The sequence below is a fragment of the Pieris rapae genome, chromosome 12, assembly GCF_905147795.1.
Source record: "Pieris rapae chromosome 12, ilPieRapa1.1, whole genome shotgun sequence".
Classification (NCBI taxonomy): domain Eukaryota; kingdom Metazoa; phylum Arthropoda; class Insecta; order Lepidoptera; family Pieridae; genus Pieris; species Pieris rapae.
The window spans coordinates 527,563-553,873 of NC_059520.1; the positions used below are offsets into that span (position 1 = coordinate 527,563).

General features: G+C 31.9%; 1 protein-coding gene across 4 annotated transcripts in view; it reads left to right on the forward strand.

Annotated features, from left to right (window-relative positions):
* LOC111002135 (polypyrimidine tract-binding protein 2) overlaps positions 1-26,311 on the forward strand; it is a 323,058-nt gene that overhangs the window by 157,414 nt on the left and 139,333 nt on the right. Inside the window, exon 1 of one of the 4 annotated variants that reach the window (XM_045630523.1) lies at positions 16,374-16,710. The exons of the other annotated variants lie outside the window; for them this stretch is intronic. Coding sequence (XP_045486479.1) covers positions 16,708-16,710 — 3 coding nt within the window. The 5' untranslated portion in view covers positions 16,374-16,707. Of the gene's footprint in view, positions 1-16,373; positions 16,711-26,311 lie in introns of those variants that run through there. 4 annotated transcript variants of the gene reach the window in all.

Consider the following 26,311-nt stretch of genomic DNA (forward strand, 5'->3'; position numbering starts at 1 on the left):
CAATTACTGATACATTTTAATAATAATAAACTTATGCATAGCCAGCAGTATGGTTTTACAAGAGGTCGCTCTACAGCCGATGCTGGCCTTAAATTAATTTCCGAGATTTTAAATGCTTGGGAAAATTCTCATGATGCCATTGGAGTTTTTTGCGATTTATCAAAGGCTTTTGACTGTGTCCATCACGAAATCCTTATCAAAAAACTTCAACACTATGGCATTGGCAAAAAAGCGCTAAATCTTATGGAATCATACCTGAGCGATAGAATTCAGAAGGTAAATGTAAATGGAGCTATATCACAGGGATCGTCTGTTACGATGGGCGTACCGCAGGGCTCCATACTTGGTCCCTTCTTATTCCTCGTCTATATAAATGACCTACCATTTCTTGTAAAGGAGCTACACGAGATAGTACTGTTTGCTGATGACACTTCGCTTTTATTTAAAGTGAAACGACGAAATCCATCACTTGAGAATGTAAATAGTGCCATCTCCAGTGTGGTTCACTGGTTTAGTACAAATAATCTTAAGTTAAACGAGAAGAAGACAAAATGTATTAAATTTGAAACTACAAATGTAAAAAGTAGTCCTTCTCAAATAATAATTAAAGACGAGGAAATAGACTTTGTTGATAGTGCGGTGTTCTTGGGAATTACCTTAGATAGTAAACTCCAGTGGGGCCAACACATAGAAGGTCTTTCGAATAGGCTAAGTTCTGCAGCGTTCGCAGTGAAAAAGATACGCGATCTTACGGATGAGAACACAGCAAAGCTCGTTTATTTCAGCTATTTTCATAGTATCATGTCATATGGTGTTATTTTGTGGGGTAATGCCGCCGACATTAGTTCGATATTTGTAGTACAAAAACGGGCTATAAGAGCGATCTGTGGGTTGTCCCCACGGGAGTCAGTCCGAAATAAGTTTAAGGAATTAAATATTTTAACTTTGGCAAGTCAATACATTTATGAGAATATTTTGTATGTGCGGAAAAATATAGATATCTTTAAAAAGAATAGTAGCTTCCATAATTATAGTACTCGTAATAAAGACAAAATTAGTGCACCTACCACAAGGCTGCATAAAACGAGTAATTCTTTCCAAGGCAATTGCATACGTTTTTTCAACAAAATCCCTAGTGAGATACAAATATTGTCAATCAATAAATTTAAATCGTACACTAAAGTAAAACTGCTTGCTAAGGCCTATTATAATATAAATGAATACTTAAACGATCATAGTGCTTGGATATAAATTGCTTCAGTATAAATAGGTAACGCGACAGAATCTCTCGGCTGCATTTTCAGACTATGGGGCGATCGTCGACATCTACGACTTTTTTTAAATGTAAAGTGGGAACAAACCGTGATTCATGTGGTATCAAATTATTTCAGTATAATTAGTATTATTACTATTTTCTTGTGTAGCCAAGTGCACATTTCAAGGATCGTCATGCTCACTCAAATGTCATTGCTTGTGGCGGCGTCCATGCGTCGGGTTGTCTCTCTCCCTAAAATATGGCGAGGGGGCCAATGGCTGGCCATGCGTCATACTCGTGAACGGGTGCTACTTGTGGTGACTGGTCGTACTTGAATTCGTGTTTGCGGTGATATTAGTTGTTTATACTACGTCTTTGCGTGTTGTTCTCACGAGTACGTAAGTGCGTGCTCCTATTTCACCATGCCTCCTGCTGATAGAGGTCAAATCTTTGTTTTTAATTTTTTTAATTTTTTATTTTTTATTCTTTATTACTCAATATGTCATATGGAACATGGTGTAGTGGTTGCAGCTCCTTACAAGCATTGTGTAAAAAAAAAACTTGGCGATTAAAAAGAGTGGCGGAGAGTTTATTGCCAGTTCTTCTCTTCCGTTCTACGCCCTTGATTTGAGAACTGGCAGTAAATGTAAAATTAAATTCATATAATATTTCTTTTTTTGACGTTCATAAGTGTACATTGTTACCTACATGAATAAATAAATTTTGAATTTGAATTTGAATTTGAATCCTTCCCGGGGAAGCTCTTTGAAACATGTTTTCGGCTTGTACAATGTGATCAACAAGCTTTTTAGGTTAATGTCTAGTTGTCATCGGTTAAATGTTGCAAGGTTTATTGTATAATAAGGCCGATGCTTAAAAAAATATTGTGTCACAAAACGCATAAGGCGGTTCAGTTTATTAAAACAATGAATTACTTAAGCGCTGGCACTCAAGCCTGTCGATGGGGAGGTTTATTTAAAATAAACTTAATCACCTACTTATTTGTTGTACAAAAAATATTGAAATGCATTTGCATCTTGAATTAAATGATAGTAAACTCGAGTTATGTACCTAACAATAGTTATTTTACATATATTATAAATTAGAAGTGCAAAACAAATGTTATCAATCATCGCACACTTGAGGTAAGATTTAAAAACACCTTAATAGGTCAAGCTAGTGTTTCGTTAATGCAGTGTGGCACCCCTAATATTATGTTAGTTTTAAGCTCATGTTTGTTTTGTTTTGTTTTTAAACAATTAAAACCAATGATACCGTGCTCTAAACAAAGAGTTTTATTTGTTTGAACATCCATCCAAAAACCGCCACCGAACTCAACTCTCTTATATAAAAAAAAAACTTTGACATAGAATATTGAACATACAGTTTTAGTAAAAGATTTCTTAACTTCTTCGTTATTGTTTCACCAATGCTTGATAACCACAGAGTTGACCACAAAGCCTGCTTTGTTATTTCGAAGATATCCAATGGAGCTATTCTCTAATTAGAAGATAACGTATCCCAGGATATGCCTTGTGGTGGATCGTAATAGATTACAACTACAATAGTGTATCTGTTTCTATGTACATTGATATTTGATAGTTAAATGTATCCACGCAACAAAGGCCATGGCGTATTCTAGGTTTTATTACCTGCAATTTAATAAAATAAATCACTTATTTATAATTAATGCATGATGCACGGTTGTATATTTATCAATTAGTATGTTAACGTTAACTCGAAGGAAGTCAAAAATCATGAAGGACAGTATCGTGTTTCTGTATCTCATTAAAAATGCTCTTGACTAATCACAATGAATCGAAACGAGCCATCGACTAAAGTCGAATATATACCAACCAATTGTGAAGTTAAGGCCTGATAAATATAACCATCGAGAACTCAATTCCAGTCAGTGACAAACGAGCTTTTTAAAAGATAAAAGAACAAAGAAAAAGTCTAGACTGTACAACCCAATTCCCACACACCAAAAGATCACGTGATCATTTTAATTCGCAACAATATCTCTTATAATTTAATTTCCTGTAAATGTACAACAATGTATGGCGAAACGCAAAATATAAATTCAAGATGAAACAAAAAGTTTAATTTGAACGTAAAATAAAATGTCACGAAGTAAAAATAAAAGTTGTCGTAAACCGTAATTATACGTCTTTCAATGTAAAGTGTCCTAAAGCGTTTTATTTCTCAAATTACTTACGAGTTAGACCAAACGTTTTATTATTAGTGTCTTACAAAGTAATTTAGGTCACTGATATTATTATAATGTTACAAATTAAACCTCTCATGGAAGAGCGAAAACTAGTGACACGTATTGCGTCTACTCCAGAATTGATTTAAATTAGTTTTAATGAAAATCGCATTCGCATTTAAATGAAACTTTACAGTAATATAGCTCATTTATCAGAAAAACACATACAATTTATAAAGATATTGTGTAAATTGTTCAAAGTATGAAGTAAGTAGGAAAAAATCTACCATCTGCGAGCTATTCTGGCGTGCGCTGCCAAAATCGCTTAAGTTACGAATATATAATGTTTGAAGGAAATGTTTGTCTTAAATAATCATACAAAAAGCCACAGTATATATCTATATCTTATGTGTAAACTTTTATAAACAAAATAGTGAACAATAACTACAATAAAAATTGAAAATTTATCTCAAATGCACATTTGGTAGTAAAAAATTGTTTCCTAAATGAAAATAGGTACCTTCTTGTATCGTTTCTGGTATTTAAAGTAGATTAAATATGTCTTTCTATATAATTTGAACAAACATTATTTTAATCCTGCGCAGATAGCTTCTATATATATATTTTTGTATTTACATACCTCCTCCCATCCTATTGTGCGTCATAACATTGGAGTCCCATCAAAATGCAAGTAGAGCCAGCTTTGGAGCGACAACTTAGACCTTTGATTGCAGATAGCAAACGTTTGCAGTAGTTCAGGAGAGCATCAATTATTCAAATAACTACGTACAGAAATTGGCTCGACAAGTAATATTGCGAATATTACTTAGAGCATGTAAGCTGCTTAAGTTTCCAACGTATCTTGGGGACAACGGTATCGAGGATGGGTTATATTGTAAGTCTGGGAAACTTGGTTAAGTGGCTTTATTAATTTAATGAAAAGACTTATTGAGCGCCCCAATCACTTTAGTCTGTTTGGAAAACAGTGTTTTGTCAACACATTCGATGCAAAGCTAGTTCAACTTGGTAAATAGATATCGGTTAAGTTTTTAGTTAGTATAACCCAGAAAATTAGAACTTAAAGATTACATTGGATGTCTAAATGTGTGCTTCGACAGATGGCATTTAGAATTATTTTGATTTATGACGCGGTGAGTTTCCGTTACTGACACACATTTTGACTATTTCCGATCCAATTCGACTTAGAGTACTTCAAGAAAAAAAAACGTACGAATACTTATAATATACTTAATAAATGGCTGCCAACGCATTTACAAGCCCTTTGGCATTGAGTGTCCATGGGCTGCGGTGTACTTACCAACAGATGTAGGTTCTGTCCTCTGCCTCTGCTCCTGCATGTTCTATACAGATATAATATAAATATATACAAGATTAAGTTGCGATGTTTTCCTTCATTTAAGAAAGTGGTTACTAGGCTCCCAAATACTACATACATTCTTTTCAAAAGGGCTTTGAATAAAATTCAAAGTTGAAGATCATTTGCTTATGCCAATTCCTAGAGTACAACTATACATTTCCTTTTTTAACCACAACATGTATTTGTTCTTAGTCTTTTCCTCCTATAGTATATATTATATAGTAGTTTTTCTATACACCAAAGAATCACGTCTATATAGCAATGTCCAAGTAATATAGCAACATTTTTATTAAAAGTAGCAAATTTTCTTGTATCGTCGTTAAGGTGTACCTTTGGATGCGCGATTATTCCGCAGTTTAGAACGTTGCTTGCAAACCAAGTTGCGGTCGTTAGTGCGAACATGTCTGGCTTAAGAATATCTAACGTTATGATAAATTGAGATTTGTAAACTTTTTAATATTAGTTTAAATTTTATTCCTATACTAGGATTTCCTATATAGCGGTTAGACTAAACTATACACTGAATAATTACTGTTGCTTGTTAGTTTGTAAATTAAAGCCTTTTCAGTAAGGACGTTTTACAAACTATAAACTACAATCTTAGTTCATATATAAGACAGGATTTAAAATAAACAATGTATTACTTTTTTATTGTCCCGCTATTTAATGCTAGTTGAATTGAATTGAATAAGCCGCGTCCAGCAAAGAGCCCTCGGCCCATTGTAGCTGGTATTAGCTTATTGCAGACCAATTCTCGTAATTGCAATAGCTGCGATGGCTTACAAATTGTTCTTCTCCGATTTAAACTAAACGCTTCACCGCACAATAGAGGTATTTAGTAGGTGATACCTTCAAATTAAGCTTCTGATACGGATAATTAATACAACAAGGTTCTGTGAACATAAGTTGAAATTTTTATATAATCTGTATATTATGATTATTATATCTTACCTTATACGTTATATTTTTAAATTTTAATCCTTTTATGCCCGTTAAAGTTCAATCAAATTGACTTTTGGTTCAAGGCACGTTCACAATGGGAACATTAAGAACATAGACATGTTTTATGGTTATGAGGTGTTACTATCATGCTATTTAAAAAGGTTTTGCAGTTAAATAATAATTATCTATTAAACTTTTATTTCCAATCATGAAAAAAAAATATTCATAAACAGCTTTTTCAAATGGAAAATAATTTATTTGAGATAGGCAATGTCCCAAACATTCAATGACATCAGAAAACAATTTTATTCAAAACAAATAACATAATACATAAAAATATATCTACTAACCTTAAAATTTAATTATTAAAAAATATTATTAAAAGGAGTCCCTTTAGGCAAGGTTCCGAAGATACTAGCAGCGTTCCCCCTTTGAATAGCTAGACTAATTCTTTAACAGCTTTTCTACTTTTTATACATACATATCTGGTAATCCTATATCCTAGCTACCGTTTTGTTAATAATCAAATATATTTATTATGATATGGTAGTAGTTAAATAATAATTATGAAATGTGGATTTTAATCTATCTAAGTGTTTTATTTTTATAATTAAGTTAATAAATAATTGTATTTAATACATTTATAAAACTGTTATAGTTTCGCATTCAAACCAACACAATTTATATAAAGTAAGTAAGATTACAATGTTATCCAAATCAGTGTTATAATATTTTGTAAGAATGTGAAATGATAATAATTTTCGTACCGTTCATCGTTTAGCTAATTGGTTATTGGTAAATTTGATAGCTTCATTTGAGAGGTTACCTAGCAATTAACCTAGAATTCCCATTACGGCCGGCAAACATTTTACCAATTTTATAATTCCAAATAAATTATCCGTCAATTATTATTCATCATTGAAGTAATGATTTCCGCTTGCTTTTAGCTATAGTTAGTCAATAAAAACATAACTTTTTAAGGGATTTTAATGAATAGTAAAGTTAGTTTTAATATATTAGTTAGTCTGCTTACTTATATGACTCTTAATTTAAGGTTTTAATATATAAATTATCAATATACGGGCTGTGTATAATAAAAAGTGAGGATTTCTGTAATAAAAAATTGTAAATATACTTGGATTTTTTATAAATTACACTTTAAAATGTTTTTAATAATTTGAAATGGACCATTACTGTTCACTATTGCATTTCTTATTAATTAATTAAAAATGCATTATTTTAGTGTTTATATACTTGCAATTCTAAGCAATTAAAATTGTTTGTTAATTACTTAAAACTTATTCGAACATTTTTTTTGTCTAAATAATCTCAGGAGCCGTAAAAGACAAATTAATCCACGATAAAGCAAATTGTCGTAAAACCTACCTGAGTCTTCTTTACATCAAACGGCATAACAAAATTCATACATTATGTATAACGGCTTAATGGATCTGGCATGAGGTCAGGCCGAGTTGGTATTAAGAGCTCTCGGTGAGTCCAGACGCAGGGCCCAAAGTGAATATTATAACAGTATAATAATAACATTCCTTATTTTCCACCTGCTAAATAAGGTTTCAAAGGCTTAATGCTCGAATCACGAATTTACTAGTCAAAGAGAACTGACTGTTAGCATCAGGTGAGTAACTCATCTTTGAGTACTGGGCATTGATGTTGGGATGAATCATCAAGCACTGGAGTGTGAACTTTGGCTTTTCTCGCATTAATTATGAACATTATTTTTAAATAATCAGAATGTTTATCATAATATTGCATTTAGTTTTATCGAAAAGTTTTAATAAAACTTTCATATCCATGTTTGATGTGTCATTTGTGGGTAGTGGGAGGTTATTGTATGATAAAATAACGTTGAGTCGAAGTAGAATATAAGACGCCAATGGAAAACGCAACATCTAGTATGGCAGGTGCAGCAGGTATTCATTATAAGTTGATAAATAAAGGCTGTGATGTCATGGTCTAACTATCCGTTTCTTATGCATAAAACAATGTTCCCATTATATAACTTTAAGGTATCTTGATAAGTGATACATACCTATTATTATATGGTAGTGGTATGTCAGGACCATAGCAAGTGGATATTCATGGTCTCTGCCAAACCCTTCGGAAAAATGTCTTGATAATATACATAAATAATGTTCCTAGTACAGCATAAGCAGAAATTCTGTAATTTTTTAGTATAATTAAATCATCACCAATATATTTTGCAAGTCGTCGTAACAAAGATATCGCGTAGTAAGTAATCTTTCCATTTCTCTTTTGTCACTCTATGTTAAACTTTTCTATTTTTAAATATTATATACCCGATTATATATACGGCATTTTGAGATGACAGAAAATATACCTGTCCATGAAGATGAGATGACAGAAAATATATGTCCAATTTAATGAATGAAAACTTAATAAATTTGTAAATTTTCTATTTGTCTATGTTAAACTACATTCTTCACAAAAGTCCCGAATACCAAAGTCTGCTTTAATCGAGTAAGATAAATTGCACTAGTAACAGTGGAATAAATCTGAGAATAATTAAAATACTTTAGCATTTGAATGTAAGATCGCGTTTGGACATTAGCATAAGTTGCGGAGCGCTGCCCGTAGACATAGAATTAGAATAATCACCACTAATTTACCTAAAAACTAAATTACCTTTTAACAGCTGATCTAGCTTTTTATTTCTCCCTAAGTGTCGTTAAATAATTTTAAATAAAATATAGATCAAATTACAATAAAAGGTATCTTAATAATAATGGTAAAAATAGCCTTTATTCCGATACATTCTACGTTTTATATTTACATTTAAACAAATTTCATTTTAATCTTCTTCTAGTGTATCTGCGTGCTCTTTTTTGGCAAAGGCCTCCTTCAAATCCCGCCATTCCTCTCTGCAATGTGCCACTCTCTGCCATGTGACACCTGCTCTTTCTTGAATGTGGTCTATCCACCTTCTGAGTTGCCTCCCTCTTTTGCGTTTGCTGTACCGTGGGCACCAGTTAAGTAGTTTTTTGCTCCACTTTTCTGTACCTCTTGCCATGTGTCGTGCCCATTTCCACTTTAGTTTATTGATTGTTATTGTAACATCTGTTAACTTAGCTCCTTAATTCGGTATTCTTTATTTTGTCTCTTCTTTTTTTCCCTATCTTAAATGGTTCCATCGCTCTTTGACACACCTGTAGCTTTGTATACTGTACTTTATTAGGCGCCCAAGTTTGTGATCTATATGTTAGTACAGGTAATATACAAGAAGTTAAAAAGAGATCTTATCCCGGTTTAAACCTAACCTCTGATCTACTTTAGAAATGTTAAAGAATGAGAATAGGCAAAATAAATATAGTTAGTTTCTAAGAGTTAGGTTACAATTTTGAATGGTTTTGTTAACCAAAACAAAGCTTTATTCTTCTCAAGTACTTGCATAATCCAAAGTTTTTCAAAGTACACACGAGACAAGTTATAACAATGTCGTCCATTCAACAGAACATTTAGAATTCGGAAAGCAAATAAGGCCCAGGAATAAGGGCGAACAAAATAGGCCCCGGGATGTGGCCTAAGTAAACCCGTTTGGTTCCCGACCGCTACAAAGTCATGAAGAAACCACAGTTTGACCCTTGGACAATAATGCCAACGGCAAATATTCATATTTAATTCAATGGACGCAAATATTGTAAGAACATACTTAGATCAATGGAAGAAGTGGTTTTTAAGGTCATTTGTGTATATGTCTTTTTAATTATGTGAAAAAACAATTTATTACTTCAAATTCAAAATATCTCTATCCATATAGGTAGTCAATACATTTATGTACATCAAAAAAAATTAATTATAAATTTACATTTACTACCAATTCGCAAGTAACTAACGTTTTATCGGTTTATTTTGATCTTAAAAATATTTAACATTTTAACTTTATTTATCTCAAAAAGTTTAATTGAGCTAGAGCCTAATGCGTGGAGCATTTATCATGCATCAATTTGGTGGAAGCACATTTCACTCAATAAACGTATCTTTATAACATTTGACTACTTTTTAATAATATGATAGCACCACAGTGACTGGTTTTGGCCTCACGTTTCTGCCTTCTTCTAATGAAGCAAGTATATAATTATAATTAATAACGAAATAAGTACATATATACAGAATTAGGTAACAATATAGCAGTTTGTTTTCAGCGTGCGATTCTCATACTCTTCGATTCGATCTTCTAGATTCGATGCTCGTCTCTTCATCAATGGATGTTCTGTCTATGTGCGTTTCGTAAAGGTTAAAGGATGATACCCGGCCTTACATCAAAAAAGTCAAGCACAGAGCTGACCGCTTATTGAAAAAAAAAACGCTCACGAAACTTCGATAGTTAAATACATAAGGACCTAAAGGTAAATGAGTCATATTTTTGTAGGATACATCAGGTTCATTAATGACTATAAGTAAAATTGTTAAAACTACCACGGTATTTATTTTTATTACAGTGGAACACCCTTAATTATTTATTATTGTAGCAGTTTACTAAAAGTTTGGAGGATCACACCTTTGACCTGTCACATGCAAATTTATATCCACTTCAGCATTTGACGAAGGTTCCCTAAACACTGAATAGTTAATGTTTTATACAAACAGTAAGTTAGAAGCATTCGAAAAGAAAACAATTCAGCGATATACCAAAAGCAATAGAAATATCTTTGATTTATGAGTGATACTAATATTTACGATTTATTTACACTATTATACATTTTATTATATACATATATAACGATGAATGGTATATTCAGTTTTACATTATAAAAAAATATATAATTCGTTTCTAAACAGTTTCACTTTTCATTCCAGTTTCAGAAATCATATGAAACAATAATTTTCAAGTACCTGCCTACCTACCTAAATAACTACCTGAGTAATTCGGTCATATGAATATGTTAATTTGAATATTGTATTCCTTGTGATTCACAGTGCGGTCATTTTAGCGTACCAAAGGTGTAATTAATAATTTATAAAGTATCTACAAAATAACGAAACTGGGTCCTCTGACGGAAAATTTAAATAGTAGTAATTTAAAATTTAAGTGTGATTTTTTATTCTAGATTTGGGTTTGTATTTCATATCTCTTACATGTAAAAAGGATGGCTCTCAAATGTCGTCACCATACCATGAAGTGTTAATGACGCAACTGACTTGAATTCATGTATGCGGTGATATTAGTTGTTTATACTACGCATTTGCGCGTTGTTCTCACGAGTTTGTAAGTGCGTCCTCCTATTTCACCATGCCTTCTGCTGATAGAGGACAAATCTTTGTTGTTAATTAATTTATTTAAATTTTATTTATTACTCAAGATGTCATATGGAATTAATGTAATGGTTGCAGCTCCTAATAAACATTGTGTAAAAAAAAACTTGGCGATTAAAAAGAGTGGCGGAGAGTTTATTGCCAGTTCTTCTTTCTTTGAAAAGAAATAAAATTTACCAAATTCGCGTGAGAGAGGTTTACACCATTTACAAATAAATTATATAAAAAGTTAAGGCTAGGCAAGAAAGTAAACGTCATTAGTCACAAAATACATATTTATAATATTTAATTCTGACTGATACAAATTTTAAAGTGACGTAAGAAGACTATTTAAAGAAAGCTAAGTAAACACACATCTTGTGCAATGTCCCTTGTTGCGAAGCCTGTGTCAGGGTAAAGTAATCAGTTACCCACGTACTCTTGGAATACGTGGATGTGCAGACATCCTCGGAGCAGTGAGACCACTCCGCGAAGGTTGCTTGAAGTGCCCAGGACATTAGCTAGATTTGCTACTATATACCTAATAACTACTCACTAACACAAAAACTTACTAATAATGTATGTAAACATATATTTTAATTTATAAAAGGTTAGTCGACATCACAGGAGAACGAAGAGCTGGCAGCTACCTCGCACAAAGAATTAGTCTGGCTATTCAAAGGGGGAACGCTGCTAGTATCTTCGGAACCTTGCCTAAAGGGACTCCTCTTAATAATATTTTTTAATAATTAAATTTTAAGGTTAGTTATTAGATATATTTTTAGTTAGTAAAGTAAAGTTTAAAATATTTGTTGTATGTTTTCTCTGAATGGCAACATATTAATTATTGTACAAAAATAGTTTAAATATAAACGTGTTATGTAGAAATAATTAAGTAAAATACTGTTTACATGTGAAAAAGGAAGAGACTGGCTGCCCACAACACAGGGAATCCTAGTGTACTTTACTTTGTCTTTTTAATTCTAATTTGCAGTTATAAAATCTTTGAGGATTTATTTGGCAGATAAATCCGGCCTATTGCAATATTAAGGTCAATTAGAAATAACGGCTCAGACAATTGAGTTTTCTGGTAATCCTTTTAATCAAAATTGATTTAAAAAGTTAACGCATTGGAGTTTTAATTTTATAAACAAAAACGTTTATTGACTAGCAAGAAATTTTTCTTATATATTTGACTAAAGTATCATATTATAACGTAATTTGTTTAGGTTTAATAATCGCGTTTTAAACTAATAAAACCAATTTGTTTTTCAATGTAATGAGAGTTTTTCCTAGATGGTAATCATTTATTTAAAAATAAGAGTAAGAATCAAAAAAATACAAGCAGATTTATATATATACTAGGAATGCCCCGCGGTTTCATTCGCATAGATACCGATCTCGTGGTAGTGGAAGGAACTTAGTACTACTAAGTCGGACTATAGATATAAATATTTTTTATGTTAAATTTTTTTTGACATATATATATTCTCCGTTTTTAATGGCTTCCTTTCAGATTAGATAGACAGACACAATCATAATCTAATCAATGTACAGATTTTACTATACAATAATATCTAATACATTTTTACATCATAACATCATTTCCGTAGAATGTCCGACATTAAAAAAATATTTTTGTAGATATTGATATTGTCTATAATACATTACAACAGTTTTTTTTGTACTATCATCAATAGTTTCGCTTAGCGCGAATTACTGTTCGTTTAGCGCACGCGATGACAGATTTTTTATGGATATTTTTTCCCACCTTGGGTTTAATTATTTTTTTTATTATAGCCTGTCAGTCGGCGAAGATGTAGCTTACTAATAGTGAAATAATTTTTGAATTCGTTCCAGTAGATTTTGTGTGAAAACATTACAAACATACATAAAACACACAAAAAATTAAAATATCATATCATCTTCTTTTCTTGGTCTTGCTGTCTTGAAAAGCCCTAACTTGCTGCCTCCACACCACCTCTATTTTCTGTTTGTCTCATTGCAGGGAAAGTGCAAAATATCGTATAAGTTTCTATTAAATCAAAAATACATGATTTATAAAGGTGAATTATTGTATCAACGTATTACTATACAATTATTTTTATATATTTGTTGCAGGTTGAATAAACTTTGTTCTAATATTAACAAGTGTACGTCTCACCTGCTTTACTTGAACTTAGCGAATCTCTGTGCATAGAGCGAGACGTAACCGTTGTAATGCATAACTTGTTATTTAGATGAAGGCGTACCATATACGTTTTGACTTTGAGAGCTTAGAGCTTTTAGCGGGGATTTGTATCAATTATTTGCAAGCCACTTTAAAGTTCGTTTTAGTACTCGTATCTTGAATCCATTAACAAAACTTTTAATTATTCAATTGAAACAATACCACTTAAATCATAGTATAGTATAGATATAAATTGATTGTCTAACTAAAACAGGAGTTATGTCGCAGAATGTGTCTTGTATATTTTTTACAGTACATTTAATCCGGGTATAAATATGTAAGAATTGTGTAGTACCAATACCAGTTGATGGTAACTTCATTAGGGTTTTGGATTTTTCTTCCGTTTAAAAATAAATCAATCAGCGCTTTTTAGGTTTGTGCCTCCACGCTGAAGCCATTAGATATATTTAAACGTTTTTAAAGCGACAACTTGAATTATAACTCGGGTATAGCGAGCCTTAGCTAGTAATTATTACAGTGCATGTTTCATTGGATGTAAGATTAAATAGAAAAAGTGCATGCTGTATATGGAAAGTTCAACAAAGCGTAAATGCCATGATCAACCATCGTAACGGCACGGAGCTGTTGCGACTTTTTGCGATTTTTCATTGCAATTTACATGATGTGTGTGTTTTCTTTCAACCGTTATTTTAAATTATTGACATACATTGAATGTTTACGCATTGAACCACGGATGACAAATGTATTGATAATTACACTCTTTTCTTAAGTTTGGCAAAACTTATTTGACAGAAAGAGAATTTTATATGCTTCTTAGATTATTACAAAAGTTGTAATACCACTGACACTATTTCTGATTTTCCACACTACTTTCAATGGCTGTATGTGATGATGTTTTGGCTGCTTTCTCTTAGCTGATTTTGTATGTAGGTATTACATGCGAAAAACATATCACCATAAAAACTATTTTAGTGATACTTTCTATCACAACTCACAAGGCTTCGTAGTAAGGCACCGCCCAATGTTAAGGTCACGTTACATAAGTCCGTAGACGGCTTGGCGGCGCACACGCAGGGCGTTGACCGGGGCCCAAACGGGCGGTTATTTGAATTTGGAATTCGCATGTCCAACTTGTCATAGATATGACGTAATATCGTCTTGTGTCTTGTAACCTTGGGTTTGTAGTGCTTAAATCATAAGAACTACAACTCTAGCTATAGATACACACGAATGATAGTTTAATTTTATTATTATGCATTGTAAAACTGGAAACAAAAGTTTATCTGTTATAAAATTTTACTATTTTAAATCACATTTCCAGTTTTATTTACGAATGCAGCGAGTTTGTGCAATATATGAACACAAAGTTGACTATTGTCATTCATATATATTTGTTATCGATATTTAATGACTAACGTACCTGGGTGACTATGATGTTAAAAATAACGGAAAGAATATCAAACTTTAAATATTCTCCTCCGGGGTATCGCCAACCACTGATCCACCGCACTATGCCAATCAATGATTGATTAAAAACTTATTATTCTGAATATATTCTAAACACGCAGTCTTAGGTTCGATACTCGACTGTGCAGGAAAAGACTTTCTATGTGTGCATATAACATTAGTTTAAAAGTTGGGGATAACATCGTGAGGAAACTGGCTTGCATTAGACGCAAAAATTCGACGGCGTGTGTCAGGCACAGGAGTCTGATCTCCTACTTGCCTATTACATTGACAAATGATGAACCATATAATTCAGAAATCTGAGGCCAACACTTAATAAAAGATTGTAGGTTGTATTTATTACATATTTTAATATTCTAAACACAACGATGATATACTGTGGCATAACTCAAAAACAAAATTGTACAATTAAATAGTTTTCTATTTAGCAGTCAGTCTCGATTAGACAAGATGGCAAGTTCAGTTAATTCCACGTTAGTGAAACACGTTCAGTAATTACCTTACGTTGTTCACGTATCAAGAATTAATTAATAGTATCGAAAACAGACTGACTGGTGGAATTCATTGTTTAGGATAATTATCTACCAAAAATGATCAAAGCCTCAAATGACTTATTCAATTGATGGAAAGCGGCAGTTTTAGATTGTAGAAATGATAATGATAATGACAATTTGATTTATAAAATGCATATTGAATAAATTGAAAAATAAAAGGTTCTTGAATAGTATTATAATAAATGCTCATATGTTACTCATCATGTTTATGTGTATCAATGTTTTCGACAATTTTACTATATACAATAACTGTATGGAAGTTGTCGGAATTAAAACAAAAACCGCGTGTTAAACTAATTATTTTCACACACGTTTTTCCTGAAATATCTAATTCAAAATGGCTTTGCTTTAAAAATAACACAATTTAAATAAAATTTACACCACATAACATTACTACTTGGGAAAATCCAAAAATCTACAAAAAACATCATAATATATTTCCTATTTCCCTCAACGTAAAACTTTAAAAGGCTTTTGTTATCCAGATTAATAGTACCCAATGTCCATTAACGATCCGTATTTATTGATCTCCACAAACATTTCGTCTCATTAGAGTCGTCTTTATTTGATTATTGGAAACCGAATTCAAACAAAAATCGCTTCGTTTGACGGATATTTCATTTATGAAACCACTAATACTAACAAGATGAACCTTTAATATTCAAAGCTCCTTGAGAAAATGAATATTTTTATTATTTCTTTGTTATATGCAATTAAATGTCAGATTGTATATTTTTATATTCAGATAAAAATTCTGGCTGTAAAACTGTTTGATTTAAAAAAAAAGTACACGAAATAAATAGTATATTACTGTACAAAAAACTTTTACTCTTTAACTCTGTGTAACTTTTTAACTACTAAGCTCTCGTTACATACTATTTGAAATAAAGATATAGGTCAGAGGCTCGGTAGCAAAATCCAAACCTAGATATAGCCGAAGAGCTAACCCTAAGTTAAGCCTAGTCACGGAGATAGAGGCATCGCGGTGGCCAAGCCGCGTGGAGGCCGTGCTGGAGGCACGCATGCGCCCAGGTGCGACAGGTAGGCCCGCCCCAACGCCCTCCGCGCGCCGCGCTCACCTGCCGTCCCTCAGTCCATCGCAACACGCCGAACTGGCGACTTGTGCTCCGCGCACTCCTCACGCGTGTTCTCGCTTTCGACAATTCCCTATAACTTGCTTTCGGCCGGCGGCGTTTCCGTCGAAGTTGTGGTGGGCCGCGGATGCGGTGTTAAGAAGAGCGGGCAGGCCTCCAGGAGGCCCTCGGCACGCTGTTCCCGCAGCCGGTTGGGTGCGTGTCCTACGCAACGCCGTGTACTTGTTGCCCGCCGCTGTTCCTGCAACATCCACTTCCTCTGCCCTTACCCATCCCGCTGCCCGTCGCTTTCCCGATACAGTCCTTAGACCCTGTCGCTAAGCACCAGCGTCTGCTGCTCTCTAACATGGTAAGTGCAATTTCCCGCGTTAAACTTTCTCGACGCGTACAAACTATCGTACAAGTGAACGGAGTAAATGAAACGCGTTTCGTAAAACTTTTTTATTTTATAAATGCTTATTAAATGATACTTTTTAGTTAGATTTTGTAAGAAAAATATATTTAAACACTTAAACTCTAACATTAAAATAAAATTAAATAAGTAATATTTTTTATGTTAGTTTTTTTAATGTTATATTATTTCGGATTTCTGTTTTGTCTAAACGCCAATTTATAATACACTAGTCATGTAAGATGGAAAACTTAAGACCAACTAATACCAAAGCAATGACATGACACCTCATTAGTCAAAATTTAATGAATAGTTTACTTGTCATGGTAACGATATTAATATCTGAGTACATACAAGTATTTTGAAGAGCTATTTTTTATTTATATTATATAACTGTAATTTTGTGTTGAATTGTTATTGTACTTCAATCTCTGGCAGTTTTTAAACTTTTGAACTCCTTTCTGTTCTATGTTAGCTTTTTATCGGGACTCTTACAAATTGTTACATTTTCTTATCAGTAAAAAGGCTTTAATGTATAGAGTTGCCTTAATCCTTAAGCCATGAAAATAAACGTTGATGACAGAAGTTCCACTCAAAATGGAAGTCGTATCAAACTTTTCTCATTAAGTCCTTCCGTCAAAGGTAGTGTGTTTATGTTATTTTAATACCTATTTGTCAACAAACCTAATTTATAACTTGGAAATAATATACAAAACGAAGACTGCGGGATTTGAAATATTTTATATCATTAGCTTCACGGCAACTATTTAAGTAAATTTACGTACGAATATAACATCTATAGAGAATTTATAATCAATAATTGAGTATAGATATGTATATCAAACTTATAAAAATCGTACACCTTAGTAAAGATTTAAATTAAAGAAAAAAATAAGAGTCTAATATTATAAATAACTCAAACAGGTTTAGAAAAATATATTGGCTAAGGCTTGTTTAGTTCGGTTTGCCTTTTCAGTTCAATAAAATGAGATAAGATCCCACTGGGGCATGTTATATTCCTCTACGAGATGCACCTTTGTAATATTAAATATTTCTAATACTCTATATAAAGAAATACATTCAAAATTAATTATCAGCCCAATTCCACAAAAGAAAATCGATATACATAATAAACTTAATAATTATATGTGTATAAAATATTGTTTGTATATTCTACACCGTATTTACCGGAGTGTGTAAAGTCCGCGATTAGAACATTTGCCTCATAAACAGTTTAGTCAACCAATTCTCAAAATTCAATCTGGAATTCATACAAATTGAATATTATACTTTGCATATTAAATTTTGTCACGTTCAATGGAAGTCTCGACGGTGTAACGGTACCTTGCACCTATCGATAACACATTTGTCTCGAAGTCTCATTCCACTGTGTACGAATTAGCCAATTTATTAGCAGATTAGATACTAAATTACATTAAATAACGTTTCCACGTTTCGATTGGTTCTTAAATAAACGGTATCGTGCTGAACACAACAAGTATATTGAAAAATAAATATTTTAGACATATATATCTAAAAAAAATGAATCACACTTAGATAAATGTATTGTTTACTTTTTATTTGTTTGTTCGCTTTTGTAAATCTCTGAACCTTTTTACAGTAAAATGTATGATGTATTCCTTATCTTTAGCTATATTTTCAGTGTATTTGTTTGTAATTATATAATATATATAATTTATGTAAGCTGTAGGATTACGAAATAAATAATGAAACAGTATTTCCGATATTATTTTGTATGGATCAAATATAAATATTATGGATTTTAACTTCAATTTGATTGATATATCATCATAGATAGCAGTACCGCTTAAATCGACTCGTAAATTGTAGGTTTGATATACTTCCTAAGTGTAATCAGAAATGCCGGAAACAGACACCAATAAACATACCAACGGATCCAGTCGACACGACATAGCTAACTGTAAATCTATTACTGGGGAAGCCGAAAGATTGCTTTAACAAATAATAAATAAACCAAATTATTGTATAAATTCTAATTTGCTACAATAAATGTTTGATATTCCATAGTATTTCATTTTTTTAGATATATAATATATATCTATACAAACCGTAGTGTTAATAAAAAATATATAATTTCCATGAAAAAACAACGCTAGTTTTACATAATTCTTGTAAATAACATACTTAAAAATTATTTATACCATTTGAATATAACTTTATTTAAAAGAGGAAGTATAGAACACGCATAATAATTTATATTATTATTTAATAAAATCCAATCCTATATATTATTAAAAAAACCTATAATTGATTTTTAACAAAGAACTATTAAAAAAATACTACTTAATTAATTACACAGTTAAATGCAGTTAAATTGTCATTTTTAACAGTATACTTATCCGTGTATCAACCGTGTATCAAAAAATAAACATTAATTAAAGAACTAACAAAAATAGATTAATTATTAATAGGTATGCAATGTAGATTTGGGAAATAAAATTCAGTCAGTATACAATTAAATAATAATAATTAACTGTAGGAAGAAAGACTTGTTTGAATTATAAATAACTCCAAATACCTAGAACTGAACTTAACATTGAAATAAAGTTTCTGATAATATTTTGCCGCTTGGAGTCACACACGAGACTCAGCTTGCTTTCTAGAACAGCATTATTCTTGTTCTATATAAAGCGTTTCAACTAATAACAATATTAATAGAATTATGAATAATTGCTTTAATGTATCTTAACAAAAACTGTACAGCACGTCATTAGATCGGTTTCACCGCATTTTCGCTTGAAAACCACGACGCATCGGTGCGAAACGGTACTCACAAGTATGCATTTAATTGCATTCAGCCATCTAACGACTGTATTAATTCCATTTCAACAATCAATTAGTAATACAAAAACTGTTTCAGTTGTGTGACAGCTTGCTGGTCAAATTTCACTCAGTTCTTAAGTCTGGCGAAGAACTAATTCGCATGTTATTGCCATCTGGGTAACGATGCAGATGTAGACCTATAACGCGGTAGACCCTGAGCGCGTTGTAGGAGTAATTTCGTATAATAGTACACATTAAAGAAACATATATTAAATATATTTATTGGCGGTATAGGTGTATAGTTTTGCATTGTTCTATCGCACAAATAATCTTTGGAGTAACTCTGTATTTGTCTCTGAAGTTGTCTTTTTGCTTTAAGAGACATAATTATTTTACTGATGGATATTATAATTTAATGAGGTAATTTTTACGTGTCCATGAAAGCTTTTTCTATACTTTCAAAAAGTTTTATAATCGAAATTGATGTCAGTACCATTTATCATATATAATCGCTTACATATTGTAAGCGATTTAAATTCATTGTCTTAAAATTCTTTGATTTAGTTGTATTTATTTAAACCATTCTATACAGTTTGAATGAAACGGAGGAGTTTTTAATATACCTACTAAGAGGCCCCAAAAGTCAACAAAGTTGTTCAATTTCTGCAGATTGTCCTGACATTGAAATAAAAAGTATAAGCGAAAGCGATTCATAGCCAAATTGAATAGTCCTACCTTTAATGTCTAAGATTTCTATATCAGTTTCGTTCAATTTGAGGCGGTGTTCAAACCTACGAACTTAGTAGCGAGAGTCGGATGTTGAAGCCCAATGTGGCTTTGCTTTAATAGATTAAACATTTCTTCTAACCAAGCCGTTAGTGAATATTAACCATAGGCACTAAGCCGTTCCCAAAATAACTAAAAATACAGTTTTCGTTTTAAATTAAATTTGTATCGCTTTTTAAAAATTAAACTGTCTAGGCTGATAACTATCTAAATTTAGGTTAATTTCGAATAAATTTGTATAGCGAGGCTTTAGCATTTTCGTTTTATAATTATTAATTACACTTCATAATCGCAAACGCTTTTAATTTAGGTCGCCGCCGATGTGAGGGTCATCGCGCTAGCTTACAACCGGAACGCAGAGTAATGTGTGTCGTGTAAAAAAACAACTACTTGTCTAGTTTATTGTTTATTTCACGTCGGCTTGATGATCTTGAATTATTCAAGTTGTGAATATAAAATTTTTCGCATTTGTTTCTATTAGGTGTTTCTTAACATACCTATATATGCTAAGAACTTTAGACTGTCAAATTCATTGAATTTCAAGGTTAAAAACAGAAAACTACACGCTTTACTTCAATCTAAACTATTTAGTACGTTTAAGTTTTTAATTCGCTCGTAATTGAACTAGATAGAGGTACTATTTCGGTAATAGCGCAAAGCGAATCCATTTAAAAGCTCATAATGGATTCATATCTTGTGGTACATTTAAAAAATTATCCGCATTATTCACTCGAACAGTAAAAGTAAAATACGCTGCGTCTAACGAATTTTTCTTTCTAATTACTCGGTGTCAAGGCGATTGTGCAGGAAATGCTCCGGTGCCGGACAAAGGCGCCCCGACGTTCATTAATAAGATCACTCTAACTGCAATTTTCCTGAATAAAAGCTGGTTAAAACATTAATATTAGGATATAACACGTACATTATTCTTACGTAGAATTTTTTGTCAATTTCTTAAGTAATTGAGGAATTTCATCATATTAATTAGGCTATGTGGTTATAATATAAATGTGATTGCCTTACAGGTGGATTACGTATAGATGTAGAATATATTTTTTTACAAATACTAAATGCTATACGCATATTATAGTACTCTATGAAATGTATATAATTAAAACTCAATAATATACATTTCATAGAGTTAGTATAATTATATGCAATAATGCCATGCAATAACAAAATCTAATAATCTATTGAAAATACGGCGCTCAGTCTCGGTCAAAATAAATATCTCATATTGGAAGAATTCTATACGCCTTACCTTGAAAGAGTTTTAATTTTGCGTTGAATATTTCAACAAAGAAAGTTTAGGTCATTCATTAAACGTCTCAAAACTTCTATGCAAAATAGAATGGTATTTTATGACGAGATCGATTGGATCATTATTAATAATTCCACGACACATATTTGAAAGTGCTATTATAATTATTAATAGTTATCACCTTATTCCCTAACGTACTATAACTGTCCAATAGTTTAATCTCTATATATTAGTTCTTATAGTGTATTTTTCGATTTCAGTTCGTTAAGAAATACGACTTTACATTTTTGAATAAGGTCTCATAAGAATTCAAGATTTGTCTGAGCAAATTATTTATAATATCAATATGACGCTTAAATTAAGTTTATATAGCTTTGAAGAATACATACATGTATTAAAAGAACAACTGTTAAACTATTATTAAGTAACAACAACATTTAAAACCTCAAACCTTTAACTTAAATAAACACAGATACACAAAAAACAAACAAAGTTGAAATTTACTGTATTTATAATATTATAAATTTATAAGTTTATTATTAAGTTATAAGTTAATAATTCTGACCCGTTAGCTTAAAAATCTAATATGGTAATCGACGTATCGCTAGTAGTGACATGACAAACAAATTCTTAATCAACAATGCAATAGAGAATTGTTTTTCACGAATGAACACATTACAGTGGAAATAGAGTGGCGCGAGTGAAAACAATCGCAGCCTTCATACATACCAAGGCAACATACCGACATGAACACAGTTTTTCTCATTTCAAGCGAAATAAAGATGCTTATTGAATCACTTTATCACACTTTCTTTATCTTTTTACTATCAATGTTGTCGTTTTCTTTTGACTTTATGAATTGCACAGAAAATATTCGTTAAACATTTTTCATAAAGGTGTTTGTAATTCACTTTATTGAGAGCTAAAAGTAAAAGCGGGTTATGCTTCGGTATGCCAATTAAAGGTATTTGTAAACACAGATAAACATTGGTAGAAACAGCTGTAATTTATTTGCTTTTAAAATTTCATAGTAGGATTAAAGAGGTTTTTAATTTAATTTTTATTGGTTTTACTTATTTATACCCTAATTCTTGGTAGTTTTATTTTACTGTGTGTTTGTCTTCTATCTTCTATATGTTTATCTATCTTGTATATGTTTTTAATTGTATTTCTTGATTTCTTTTTTTTGCAAAACATATGTTTACATAAAATGTCACATATATTAGATAGGAGATTTTATAAAATAATCTGTAGATTTCGTTATATGTACCTATTATGTTGTAGACTTAATAAATAAATATATCCTCGGCCAGCGATTCGTTCCGGGTTAAGTACTAAGAACTATTATAAAAAAAAAACAATAATTACAATCTCAATAAATTCTAGTTTATACGACAGTTTTTGTAGAAATTTTGTTGAAACTTACAAAACAACACATGGGTAAAGTATTAAATGTATGAAGGTTATTCATTATTTTTTTACAATTATTTTTAATTGTGTTACAAGATCTGTGTTTGAAACATTACTTTCCTTCCTAACCTTCTACTAAGCTATAATTCAAGAAACAATACCGTCCGTACCAGAAATAGCCATAGAAAAACAAACGGACGGAACACCGCACTCAGGGTTATGCGTAAATCAGTTCTGTATTTTTTGTTCAAACTAAATCGTGTTACGAAAATGTAATTTTACGATGCGAACTAGAGTAACATTTCTGTGTAAAATAATTTGTGCCAATAATATTCACAAATTAGGTATCTGTTGTGCGAACAACAAAAGACCATTTTCAATTTGTTTACTGGATATAAGAACTACAATATTAGGAAACATGATTTGTATTATTGACAAATGATTGAATATAGGGAAATTAGTTAAGACGTTCTAGTTATAAAATAAAAGGCACATAATTAAGATCTCCGTTGTTAAATAAACCTTTTTATAAACACATAAATGGTTTAAATAAAAAACGCGTTTAGCACGATAAAAAAAATATTTTCATTCCAATAACTCTTTGTTATTGTCGTGCTCACAGATGTTCTCCGATTTACAGCAATTGAACATTTACAAAACTTTCAAATTTTCAGTTTAGATAACAGCTGTGATTTTCATTTGAAATATTATATCATTGTTAATCGGTTTAGCTTTAGTATTTTTTTACCCTTCAACATTAATCAACAGTGAAAAATTTGATTCAAATAAGTTTACAAATTACATCTAAATGATATCAGTAAAAAAAAATTTCTACTGAAATCTAAGAAGAAGAAACAAAAGTTAATAAAAGATAATACAAGTAGCTTATGCCATCAAAAAATCTTTTGTATCAAAAATTAACATCGGCCGGAAAAAGAAAAAAAAAATTCCAATAACCACATTTCGTATAACGCGGTCTAATATTTGGAATTGAATAATTTAAAATAAAGATTAAGTTGCAGGTTCCATAAATTTGTTATCGTGTAGGCTCAGGTTATCGACTCCCGAAGCAATTCAATAAAAGCACAAGGAAGCCGTGGTGCTAATCTTGTTATTTATCGTAACATCAACACTTTCCTTTTAATAATTGAAATGACAAAGAGCCGCGGGTCCAATTTCATTATGAAAATCGATTGGTCTTTAATATTCCTGTTTATGTTTACATTATTTACTAAAAACAGTCTGTCAAGGGTTTTATAGCTTTAATCAAAAATATGTTTTTGTTGTTATGCTGTTTTATTTGTCCGGTGATGTATTTCATATTATTAAATATCATATGTTCATGGTTTTTATCTCTAGAGGCACTCTATGTACGGACCCTTTAGAAATTATTTGCAAGCAAAAAATATCTAAATGGTTTTTTTTATATTATTAATCATCTAGAGGAAAATATATCTAAGTTAAAGTTACATTTTACTTACTATAATATCTTTGGATTATTTTATAAATTATTTCCGTCAAATCAAAGGTCCCTATAAAACCGCTCCAACACACGTACATATAAAACGCGTGCTAGTGAACATTCGCAAATTAAACGTTAAAATCCCAATGATATTGTAGATCCAAAGTATTTCATTTAACGGCATACAAACTGAAGTCATGTACAACCAAATAAAAAAGGAATTCCACGCTTTGTATGCCTATGTTGCTGAAAACAATTCAGTATGGATGCACTGAACTAACTGAACAGTAGCGTTACATTCCAAACAGGGCGTAACGGAATCTGTTTTAACTTCATAGATGACTGCGTTTCGCAAATCAATATAGAGTAAATATACGTGAAATACAAACCAGTGCAAACCTCAATAATTGAATTCGACTTGTCGCGCATTTTCTTATATAACATTTACGCGTAAGATCATCATGCTAGGATCTACTATCACTGCATATATCCGACTCAATTTGGCTCAATCGTACTAGATCAGCCGTGTTCTTGAATATGACTAAGTTTTCAAATAGCGCTTCCAAACAGCAGCCTATATACATATATACAGCGAATTTAGGTGATTTAACCTTACATTACAAATGCTGCTGAAGGGAGAGAGGTCTGGGTTGACCATAGACTGGCCGGTGGTTCAAGGCTGGAGTGGATCAGCAGGATCACAGAATGATCTTTATTCCATGTCGGGAAGCCCGAGTCCCTTGGGTAGAATGCTTGGCAAACCGCAAGGGCTTATCTGATGGGGTCTCGCTACCACTCTGAATAGCTGAAGGATTTGAGTGTAGATCCAACCCCACAATCCCCGAGTCAAGCTCGACATCCATTAAAAAAACTTTACAAAATTTTATTTTATTTTAAATTGAACAAAGTGAAAGGGTTTTTTTTAAAAACGACGAACATATATTTTCAAATCATTAAGGCATGAAAAACGGCTTCCGACTTCCGTCTCCGGTAAGACGTGGTCAAAATATATGAAATTTGATATCCTTTTATATTTTTAACACATTCGATGCCAGTATGTCCTAATGTAAGCAAATTGCCGTCAGAGCCTTTCAGCGTCCGGTCGTGGGTATCATTTTCCAAGATAAGCGCTTAAAAGCCTCGTGGAAACGCTTTTCAGTAGACAGACTATTACGGGGTACTTTTTGCTTTGCTTCGACACTGCCGGATTATATGTATATATGAATAAGTTACGAATAGGCTTTGGGTTCTCGATCGGGATTTGTTTTACGTCCGGCCATTTTCAATTTTCGTTCAGTTTTCGAATTTGTGTTGTGACTTTTTATACCGATGTAAATTTTTAAGGATTAAGCTGTAGTGAATATCCTGTACGATAATTACAGAACAAAGGCAATTGTGTTTGTTGATTAGTTGTTGGTAACGCATTGGAGAGTTATATTTCGTGTTACCACCGCGAAGTATTTACGTACAATAAATGTTATTTAAAATATCAGTATGCATATTAAAGTTTTAATTTCGTTATTTTACTATTGCTAAATCAGTGTTGGCCTAGTGGCTTTAGTGTGTGAATCTCGTGTCAGGTCGTAGGTACGATCCCCGGCTATGAACCAATGGAGTTTCTATGTGCGCCGATAACATTCGCTCGAACGGTGAAGGAAAACGTCAACGGTGGTTGTCAGGCAGGCACAGGCTGATAATTTACTTGCCTATTAGATTGCCAAAAGCAGACACAGAAATCTGCGGCGCAGACCGAAATAGGTTTCTGCGCCACTGATTCATTTTTCATTTTATTATAGCTATTTATAATAACAAACTAAATCAATTGTATAATGGGG